We start from the raw sequence: 11412 nt of genomic DNA, 5'->3' as shown, positions 1-11412 counted from the left end.
CGAGGCAGGTGGATCATGAGGTCAGGAGATCGAGACCATCCTGGCTAACACGGTGAAACCCCATCTGTACTAAAAATACAAAAAATAAGCCGGGCGTGATGGAGGGCACCTGTAGTCCCAGCTACTTGGGAGGCTGAGGCAGGAGAATGGCGTAAACCTGGGAGGTGGAGCTTGCAGTGAGCCGAGATCGCACCACTGCACTCCAGCCTGGGTGCCAGAGTGAGACTCGCTCTCAAAAAAAAAGAAAAAAAGTATAATTTCTTCCTCTGTTTGTCTGTGATTTACACGTTTTAAAAAAGAGGCCCTTTACAAATGCTATCTTTACAACTCTGTGGTGAAAATGTTTACCTCACAGATCAAAACAGATAGAATCTGCCTGCTTCAGTGGAACAGCAGCTTTCATGGAAGTGAGAATTCAGTCTGTGGTTGTTGAGTTCATCCTGAATCATGTTGATGTGCTCTTCAGTGGCAAAATCAGCATGGTCATGCAAGAAGGGGCAGGTACGACTCAAATGGGTTCTTTCCCTACCAGGAGTGTGTGTCTGAGCTTCTGAAGAAGTGGAAAACCACACATTTCTTATCGCCACAAAAAAAAAACATGTCACTGGTATAAGGCAGCTAATAATGTATGGCTGCTTACCAAAATGCACAATTTGACAGTTATTTTGTGTGTATGTAGTGAATACTACATATTAGACCTATTTTGATCTAAGTTCATGACACATTAAAAAACTGGTCATTCATTATTGATGTATATGAAAGTATAAAATGGAACAGAAGAAAAATTCCTTCCAAAACTAAAAATACCTGAGTGATTGATCACCTTTCCTCATATCTTTTAAGAAAGGAAAACAGTTATTAAAGAGTTTTATATGCATGTATGTGTGCCTCTGGTGTGTCATCTTCAGTTTTTCATTTAATATAAAGCACTATGGGTTTTGCTATTTAAAATACTTGAAGCAAATTTGAAACAACAGATAGGTAGATAGATGCAGAGATAGTTACTAACAAATTGAATCCACTCACACATAGTTGACTCTCTTCATCACTTTCCTTTTCTTTTTGAAGCTTCTCTGTCAAGGCCCAAGTCCCTCCTGGTATCGTCTCCATCCACCAAACTGCTGACATTGGAAGAGGCCCAGGCACGAACACAAGCTCAGGTCAATTCTCCAATTGTGACGGAAAATAAATATATTGAAGTAGGAGAAGGACCTGCTGCACTTCAGGGGAAATTTCATACCATAATTGAGTTCCCACTTGAAAGGTAAAATTTGTTAAATCCTATTTTAGGATATGATTTTCATAGCTATGTCCTATTATTTTCTTTTAGTTTGCTTTTAATTTTGTATTTTAGTATTACTCTATCGAATTCTAGGCTAATCCCAGAGAAACCTGTTTATTCGAATATGAATGATACTTACCACTTCATGGGGAATGATACAAATGATTCTTGCTTTACAACATCATGTAATTTTATAAAAGAAGAACGTCAGTTGTATAGGGAAAACTGTTTGGAAAAATGAGGATATACTGTCACTATATAGGGTTGATTTTTCTCTCTGAACTATGTTGTTTATAAATTTGTTTAGAAATAAGCTGTGTTAAACAGTTTATTCAGAAAGTCAGGAATGGACAGTGACTTGTTTGACATTGGTTCCACATTAAGGTTAGAAGAGATCAATAGTGCAGTCTCCCAACCAACAGCATCAGTATCACCTGGTGATAATTATTAGGAGTGCACATTGTCCTGTCGTCCAGTCACACCCCAGACCCGCTGAATCAGAAACCCTGGGCGTGGGACCCAGCAATTGGTCATTCGTCTAACTTTCCAGGTGATTCTGATGTCTGCTAGGACTTGAGAACCACTGCAGCAGTTCACTCTTCCAATGTCCCTTCCAGCTCTGAAATTCTGTTACTCTAAAGAAATGATAATAACATGGTTTCTGTATCTTCTTTACTAGGTTATAGTAGGAAGACTAATGTATGTAAAAGTTATTTTTGATGTCTCTGCTACTCCTTTGGCTATTACACATGAATGTAAGGATTTTGATTCTCTGGATTGGGTAGTACTAATATAACTTTAGAATTTGTTCTTCCCGTATTTTAGTATACTCCTCTAACTTCCTTTCACTTCCTGTGACTAAAAACATTCTGTCAGCGAAAAGTCGGAACATACTCTTTTACTTTGTCATCCTGAGTTTGTCTTCAGCATCTTGATTTTGTATTCTAGTTCCATAATTTTTTCAAAGATTCTTTATGGAGTAGTAGTTAAGAGAGTAGATATTGGGTTGTAGATAGGCCTGGGTTCCAATTCTGACTCCATCATTTAATAGTTTTATAATGTTAAGGAAGTTATTTGAACTTCTTAATGTCATAATTTCCTTGGCTGCAAAATGAGAGTAATAGTACCTACCTCATGTGGTTATATCTGATTTAAAGGAGATATTACATATAAGGCAGGTAGCACAGTGCCTGGCATTCGGTATATATTTGTTATTATTCTTAATCCTTGTCTTATTTTTTTGCCTTTATTCTCTACTCACACCTAAATCATTTTCTTTAACTCTGTATTATTTTTGAACACTTAATATTTCCTATTCCCAGATACATCTTATTCCCACTTATTTTGCAGTTTGTGAGGTTGGATCCAAATATGAAGACATGTATAAAAATGATCTTTGTGAAAATAGTTACTAATACTAAAATCCGCATGTTTAATATCCATTTTCTGCTTTGGCTGCACTGTGTAGAGTGTGCTGTCTAGAAGGTAGATGTTTGCTTACTATTTCACTTATGCCTCTCCAGGCTGTTTGGTTCTTTCTGTCATGTGTTCATTTCTTTTCTATAAGAAAAGACAGACCCATGGCTATCTTAATATTGATTGATTATTTTCTCTTTCATAGAAAGAGGCCTCAAAATAAGATGAAAAAGTCTCCTGTGGGTAGCTGGCGTTCCTTTTTCAACTTGGGGAAATCATCATCTGTTTCTAAACGAAAGCTGCAGCGGAATGAGAGTGAGCCTTCAGAGATGAAAGCCATGGCTCTGAAAGGTGAATGCCTGGGAGATTCTCACTTCTGATGCTGTCATGATGGTCTTTGGTTGCTCTGGGCACATTCTTCACATGTTGCTATGATCTGCTTCCGTAACATGTTCACAGTTGTGTCACACATATGGAGTGGCTTCTTTCACCAATTCTTTATTCCTAAACTGAAAAGTAATATTATATAAACGATACATAAATATGTAGAAGTATGCAATTTCTTTTCTTAAGGAAACTATATATATAGTGTTAATGTGATTAAATTCCCATATACCTTGTATATTGTTGTAAATAAATACTGCTATGGTATCTAAATTTATCGATCTGTATTTTTACAGATCTAAAAAAATTTCAAAACTGTGTTTCAACATACCTTTCAAGTTTATAACTCTTTTAGCTGAAGAAGGTATTATTTATTAGGAGTCTCATTAATAGAGTATTTTATTAGATCAAATAAATCTATTACTGTTGAAAAACTGCTCTTTTAAAAATAATTTAAAAGCCATGTTCTATTGATAGTAACAACTTCTGAATCTAGGAAGAATAGTAGTACTTTCTTCTTAGGTAGTGTTTGAAGTATAATGTTCAATTCATTTAATTCATCATTCAGTTTGCAATCATGTAGAGCACGTGCTAACTATTTTGATAGCAGGTTCTGCAGATAGAAAATAAAGGATGTAGATTCTCTGCCTTCCAAATCAAATTAGGAAGTCATACATGTAAGAAAGTAAATTTTAGCGCAGAATCATAGTTATTGAAATAGTGGTTTAGGCTAGGTACAATGGCTTACACTTACACTCCCAACATTTTGGGTGGCCAAGGCGGGAAGATCGCTTGAAGCCAGGAGTTCAAGACCAGCCTGGGCAACAAAGTGAGGTGTTGCATCTACAAAAAAAAAAAAAAAGATAAATTGCAAATAAACAAGGCTTGGTGGCACACACCTATAGTCTCAGCTACTCTAGAGGCTGAGGCAGGAGGATCGCTTGAGCCCAGGAGGTTGAGGCTGTGGTGAGCTATGATTGTGCCACTGCACTCCAGCCTGGGTGACAAAGCGAGACATTGTCTCTTAAAAAATAAAAGAAATAGTTACATGAGATAGTTATAGTAGGAATAGTCAACTCTTGTAGAGGAGGGGCTAGTGATTAGAAAATACAACCTTTGATATGGGTTGTCAAGGAGAAGTAGGGATTCACCTAACTGACAAGGGACTAAGAATGGTATTTCAAGAGATGGGAGCAGAGTGAAAAGAAGCCAGTTGAGGGCTGAATTTTGGAGAGAAACAATGTTTAAAGGTGGGAAAGGAAGAGTTGTCATGAGAGGAGAGTAAGAAGAAATGATTATAAAGGTAGGCAGAGGAAAAAAAGATGCATGCTATCCTTAGCAGGGGAAGAAGGGGTTAAAAAGAAAGCATTCATAGTGCTGCCAAGGGGTTAAAGAGGACGAAGATATTTAGCGAATAAGATTCACTTGTGTACGTAAAGTTACCTGTGTTCATATCCCAGAGTTCCCGTAACAAATTACCACAAGTCGAGTGGTAAAAAACAAACAGATTTTTTTTTCCCTCGTGGCTCTGGAAGCTCAAAGTCTGAAATCAAGGTATCAGCACGGCTGTGTTCGCTCCAAAGGCTCCAGGGAAAAATCCTTCCTTGCATTTCCTAGCTCCTGGTGGCTCCTGGCATTCCTTGACGTGTGGCAGCATCCCTCCAATCTCTGCCTCCATGTCCACATGGCCGTCTCTGTGTCTCTGTGTTTTCTTACAAGGACACCAGTCATTGGGTGTAAGGCCCACTCTACATCTGGTATGATGTCATCTCAAGATATCATATTGGTCTTCAGGAAATGTGAAAGAAAGAAGCATCTTAGTTAATCTCTATGCTCAAATTCATAATCCTTTAGAAAAGAGATTTTTCACACGGGAAACCATTTAAGAATAGTATAACATTATGTAATAGAATACTAAATTGCTGTCAAAATGTACAGCTAATCACCCTCAAAAGTTTAAATGTATCAAGAAACACACTGATCCCATTAACCACATATGTAACAAATAATAAATCTTCACACTATTTGTTTTTTATTCTTCAGGTGGCAGGGCAGAAGGAACCCTCCGTTCAGCTAAAAGTGAGGAGTCTCTTACGTCTCTCCATGCAGTTGATGGTAAGACTGAAAGCATCAGTCATTTTATTCTATAATGTATTGCATAAAAGAATACTGTAATTGAGTTTATTTTCATATATCTGTGCTTAATAAGTAGGCTATTAATTCATTTCCTAGGAATACTAGTATCTCTTTAGTATTATTCAGATTAAAATTCATTGATGCTTTCACATGGTAGCAGTGTTTAATCTTTTCATTTTTGGCATGACTGCTATTCAGTTTATATAAAAATAGCTGAAATATTTCAAGTTAACCATTTATATTTATTAATGTCTAGTGAAAACTTGTGTTATTACTATTTCCTTTAGATTTTACAATGGGAGCATAATTTTATAAAGTGTATAATTAAGCAGTTTTGATATTTAGACCAGTAGTCTTTTGTCTTGCAAATGGCTTAGCCTGGTCTTAAATTTCATAGATTGGATTGATTACATGTGGTCCTCATTTACAAGGATAATTAGTACTTGGAGAAGGCAACTTAAGATAAATCTTTGGCCAGATGTGGTGGCTCACGCCTGTAATCCCAGCACTTTGGGAGGCCGAGATGGGTGGATCACCTGAGGTCAGAAGTTCCACACCAGCCTGGCCAATGTGGCGAAACCCCATCTCTACTAGTAAAGTACAAAAGTTAGCTGGGCATGGTGGCAGGCGCCTGTAATCCCAGCTACTTGGGAGGCTTAGGCAGGAGAATCGCCTGAACCCAGAAGGCGGAGGTTGCAGTGAGTCTAGATTGCACCACTGCATTCTAGCCTGGGTGACAAGAGTGAAACTCTGTCTCAAAAAAAAAAGAAAATCTTTTTAAAATAGGGACTAAAATTTCATGGTTAAGGGTGAAAAGAGGTTTGACTGCAGTGTAACTTAAAAAAGAAAACTAAAATTATGCAAATAAGTTTATTTTCTCTCTTATTTAGCAAAAGTTAGATTATGGTTATATCTATGCACTAATTTTTAGAATAAATAATTAAATGTCAATTTGGAAGAAGCTTTTTTTATAAAACTGTAATAGCATAATAGGACATTCTTCATTTATTTGAATTGAGTTTTACCATTGCAGCAGAATTATAAAGAAGTCCTTTTAAAAAAACTAACCAGCCGGGCACAGTGGCTCACGCCTGTAATCCCAGCACTTTGGGAGGCCGAGGTGGGCGGATCTCGAGGTCAAGAGATCGAGATCATCCTGGCCAACATGGTGAAACCCTGTCTCTACTGAAAGTACAAAAATTAGCTGGGCGTGGTGGCGCTCGCCTGTAGTCCCAGCTACTCGGGAGGCTGAGGCAGGAGAATTGCTCGAACCCGGGAGGTGGAGGTTGCAGTGAGCCGAGATCATGCCACTGCACTTCAGCCTGGCAACAGAGCGAGACTCCGTCTGAAAAAAAAAAAAAAAAAAACAGGAGCTACATTGATTTCCAAAGGGCTTTTCTTAATCCAATGATACTCAAGAACAAGTGAAATCTTGCTCTTTTGAAATATCCTGAAGTATCATCATCTTGGTCAGCTTTCTCATCTTCATTTAATAACTCTTCTAACTGCCAGATCCTCACTGACCAGTGGCTTTGCTTTTGATTCCAGAAGTTCTTCCCCATCACTTTATCCGAGTGGCTGACATCATATGAATTTTCCAAGATTTTCAATTAAACTAGTCAAGATAACCTACAAAAACAACGCAGCAAGCTAGGTAGATACTAGTGTTAATCAGAAGATGTTTGTAAGGAATTAATTTTATGGGTAATCAGTACATTTGTGAATATATATATATATATATATATTAGAGTCTTGCTTTGTCACCCAGGTTGTAGTGTAGTGGCACAATTTTGGCTCACTGCAACCTCCAATACCTGGTTTAAGTGATTATCTTGCCCAGCCTCCTGAATAGCTGGGACTACAGGCATGTGCCACCATGCCCGGCTAACTTTTGTATTTTTAGTAGATATGGGGTTTCGCCATTTGGGCCAGGCTAGTCTCGAACTCCTGACCTCAGGTGATCTGCCTGCCTCAGCTTCCCAAAGTGCTGGGATTACAGGCATGAGCCACTGTGCCCGACCAATATATTTATATTTATTAAGATAGATTTTGCCTCTTTAAATTACTTTTTAACTATGGGAATTAAAATAATCCTAATACAATAGTTTCTTTTTTACCAGTTTGATATTTAGCAACATCGTAAAATTATGTAATACTCTCTGCCACTCTTGAGGACTCTGCTTGGGAAACTTAAAGCCTATTCTTAAGGAAAAAAAAAAGTGAGGTTCTTGTTTAGTATCTGAAAGGAATTTTTTACTAAATATACGTAAATACTTTATGGAATTACGAAGATTTTTTAATTGAGAAGTTCAATTTATTTAGAAATTTGAATATTATAAGGATGTTTCCCCACACACACACACAAAAATCCATTTTGCTATTATAGATTCAAAACGCCACTCAAAGTGATTAATTCCTCCTCATAAGTCATATGAGGGCCAGTGATGAAATAAGACACAAAGAAATGAAAAGCTTGCCCAAAGTCACACCAAGAATCAGTGTTGGATTAATAATAGAATCCAAGCATTCTGAGTTATTTTTCCTATCCAGACCATGAAATACTGCATTCGCCCTCTGATTCTATCACGTGTTCGCTATTTAGCATTTGATTTGGGAGTTCTATTATCTCAAGTTTAAATGATCTGTGTGCACTGAAAGAATTTTCAGAAAGAAAATGAGAAGTAACACTTCCTTCACGTAGACCGTAAGTTACTGCTGTGCTGAGCAGGTTACTTACCACAGCATCATGTATCTGGGATATTCATACTTTGACATTGTTGCTCATTTTTTCCAGGTGATTCTAAGCTCTTCCGACCCAGAAGACCCAGATCTTCCAGTGACGCACTGTCTGCCTCTTTTAATGGAGAAATGCTGGGGAACCGCTGTAACTCCTATGATAATCTGCCTCATGACAATGAGAGTGAGGAGGAAGGAGGGCTGCTTCATATCCCGGCCCTTATGTCTCCTCATTCAGCTGAGGATGTTGACTTGAGCCCACCAGACATTGGAGTAGCCAGCCTGGATTTTGATCCAATGTCATTTCAATGTAGTCCTCCTAAGGCCGAATCAGAATGTCTGGAGAGTGGTGCTTCCTTTTTAGATTCACCAGGATACTCCAAGGATAAAACAAGTGCCAATAAAAAGGATGCAGAAACAGGTGGTAGCCAATGTCAGACTCCAGGAAGCACAGCAAGCTCTGAACCTGTCTCTCCTCTTCAGGAGAAACTGAGTCCATTCTTTACCCTGGACTTGAGCCCAACTGAAGAGAAATCATCTAAGCCATCCTCCTTTACAGAAAAGGTCGTCTATGCTTTCTCTCCAAAGATAGGACGGAAATTAAGCAAATCACCTTCTATGAACATATCTGAGCCAATTTCAGTGACCCTACCACCACGGGTGTCAGAAGTCGTTGGTACAGTCTCAAATACCACAGCTCAGAATGCCTCATCTTCAACCTGGGACAAATGCACTGAAGAAAGAGATGCCACAAATAGATCCCCCACCCAGATAGTAAAGATGAAAACAAATGAGACAGATGCCCAAGAAGGATGTGAATCTGAAGTCCAGCCCCTGGACCAGGTGGCTGCTGAAGAAGTAGAGTTACCAGGGAAAGAGGATCAGTCTGTCTCAAGCAGTCAGAGTAAGGCTGTAGCTTCTGGACAGACTCAGACAGGTACCGTTTGTTTTCCTCCATTCTTTCTTTAAGTTAAGAGGGATCTTCAATCCTGTGTGCCATCTGTGCCTTTTAGGAGAGAAATTTGTCCACAGCTAGCCTTTAATCAAAGAGAATGCTTTTCTGGGTGGTGCTGATGGCTCAAAGCCCTAAATTAAAAGCAATCAAACAAAACTCCCCAAAAGGGAGGGCCAATGGTCCTGCTTCACATCTTCACAAAAGTCCCCTTATCTCTTTGGACAGTGAGAATTCGTGGATAATTTTTGCACAACTGCGTAGCTCTTGATTCTGTTTTCTCTTCTAATAAAATATCTTTATTGTAGCCTTCCAAGTTAACAAGCCAGCCTACACCATCAAATGTAAAAACTGTTCATAATAACAGTCTGCAAGCACTTGAAGCTTGTTTTCTAAGCAATCTTTTCTGAGCCAGGTGAGGGATCTACTTTTTTCCCCCGTCTCTGTAGCAATTCAAGAAGAGATTGCAGTCTGTCTTAGTTTTCCTTCTGAACCCGATGTGTTTTCTACAGCATTTGCATGTGGGATAGAAGATCATGGATTGCCATTTTGAAATATGGAAGGCACCTATTTTTTAGTGATCACATGGGGAGTGTTTGGCTTTCCATTTAGGATAACGTAAGCTACCTTTTCACTCTCATTTTTTTTCCTAATTTCCCACTAGGAGCAGTTACCCATGACCCCCCTCAGGATTCCGTTCCTGTCAGTTCAGTCTCTCTTATCCCACCACCACCGCCTCCGAAAAATGTTGCCCGAATGTTGGCGCTAGCATTAGCTGAGTCCGCACAGCAAGCCTCAACTCAGTCATTGAAGAGACCAGGGACCTCTCAGGCTGGGTATACAAATTATGGAGACATAGTGGTGGCTACAACTGAAGATAATCTGCCCAGTTCTTACTCTGCAGTTGCTCTAGATAAGGCCTATTTCCAAACTGATCGACCAGCAGAGCAGTTCCACCTCCAGAATAATGCACCAGGAAACTGTGACCATCCTCTACCAGAGACAGCAGCTATTGGGGATCCTACCCATTCCAACACACCTGAGCCTGGGGAGCAATATCACCAAGTAGACTTAACAGGGAATCAGCCACATCAAACATATTTATCTGGGGACCCAGAAAAGGCCAGAATTACTTCAGTTCCCTTAGACTCAGAGAAGTCTGATGATCTTATAAGTTTCCCTGAAGACCAGTCTGGGAAGAGCAGTATGCCAGCTGTCTCCTTCTTGGATCAGGACCAGTCTCCACCCCGTTTCTACAGTGGAGATCAGCCTCCTTCTTATCTTGGTGCAAGTGTGGATAAACCCCATCACCCTTTAGAATTTGCAGACAAATCTCCCACTCCTCCTAATTTACCTAGGGATAAAATCTTCCTTCCTTCTGGGTCCCTTGCAGACAAATCACCCACACCTCCTAATTTACCTAGAGATAAAATCTATCCTCCTTCTGGGTCCCCCGAAGAGAATACCAGCACAGCCACCATGACATACATGACAACTTCTCCAGCAACAGCCCAAGTGAGCACCAAGGAAGCCAGCTGGGATGTGGCTGAACAACCCACCACTGCTGATTTTGCTGCTGCCACCCTTCAGCGCACGCACAGAACTAATCGTCCCCTTCCCCCTCCACCTTCCCAGAGATCTGCAGAGCAGCCACCAGTTGTGGGGCAGGTACAAGCAGCAACCAATATAGGATTAAATAATTCCCACAAGGTAAGAAGGGGAAGATATCAGTGAGATGAAATATACTATTACCAAAGGTATGTCACTTTTCAGCAGGGTGTGTTGTTATCTTTGAGTCAGACACAACAATTGCTTTTAAGCCCTATGGCCGGTTTCCATGAAATAATTCCCATTTGAGGCTGGAGCCTGCCATTACCTTGATGCTGGCTTTTCCCCAGGAAAGGAGTAGCTCCTAGATGACTGTAGCTTAACTATACCTGCTCCCTTTTCTTCTAAAGTGTCTTGGTAGTTTATTCCTAGTAACACAAAGAGATCAGGATCAAATGAGACAAAGTGGGCTTTAAGGTTGTGGGGTTTTTTTTTTTTTTCCAACTCCACCATTGACTCATTGAGACTTTGGGCAAGTTATTTACCTACCCTCTGCCAATTATTCACAGTTACACAATGAAAATACTTCATTCTCAAAACATTCGTAAGACTGTCTGCCTTGCAGACTTTTTGCAAGTGTAAGAGATTATAGTACCTTGGGATTTTTGTTACTTTCCTAGCATTCACCAGCAGTTTGTCCCATAGTCAGGCACCTGTTTCAATGAGAGAATGTAGTATGCAGAATGCTAAGGTTTCTTCCTGAATTTCCTCATATTTTAAGAAGTGCCACAGGTTGTTTTTCTTAGTCACCTTGAACTATTAATAGGACTTCAGATTTTAGATCTGAGTGGAGGGTGCTGTATTTACTGCTTCTCAAGGATAGCATGTTTTCAGTAGGAGGATTATCTTTGGCCAGACTAAGGGGGAATCAAAGGTATATTGCCTTTCCCTGTTTTTG

The 11412-nt window shown here is 39.6% G+C and overlaps 1 protein-coding gene across 1 annotated transcript in view; it reads left to right on the top strand.

Moving 5' to 3' along the window:
• Positions 1–11412, top strand: part of ARHGAP32 (Rho GTPase activating protein 32) — a 217265-nt gene that overhangs the window by 199778 nt on the left and 6075 nt on the right. The window contains exons 16-21 of the mRNA XM_011934672.1: positions 356–501; positions 1069–1264; positions 2904–3049; positions 5126–5197; positions 8013–8891; positions 9571–10616. Coding sequence (XP_011790062.1) covers positions 356–501; positions 1069–1264; positions 2904–3049; positions 5126–5197; positions 8013–8891; positions 9571–10616 — 2485 coding nt within the window. The remainder of the gene's footprint in view (positions 1–355; positions 502–1068; positions 1265–2903; positions 3050–5125; positions 5198–8012; positions 8892–9570; positions 10617–11412) is intronic.

This window comes from Colobus angolensis, unplaced genomic scaffold (genome assembly GCF_000951035.1).
Source record: "Colobus angolensis palliatus isolate OR3802 unplaced genomic scaffold, Cang.pa_1.0 Scaffold137, whole genome shotgun sequence".
In the NCBI taxonomy this organism is placed as follows: domain Eukaryota; kingdom Metazoa; phylum Chordata; class Mammalia; order Primates; family Cercopithecidae; genus Colobus; species Colobus angolensis.
Note: the sequence above shows the minus strand (reverse complement) of the source record. Positions and strands in the feature narration are given on the sequence as shown.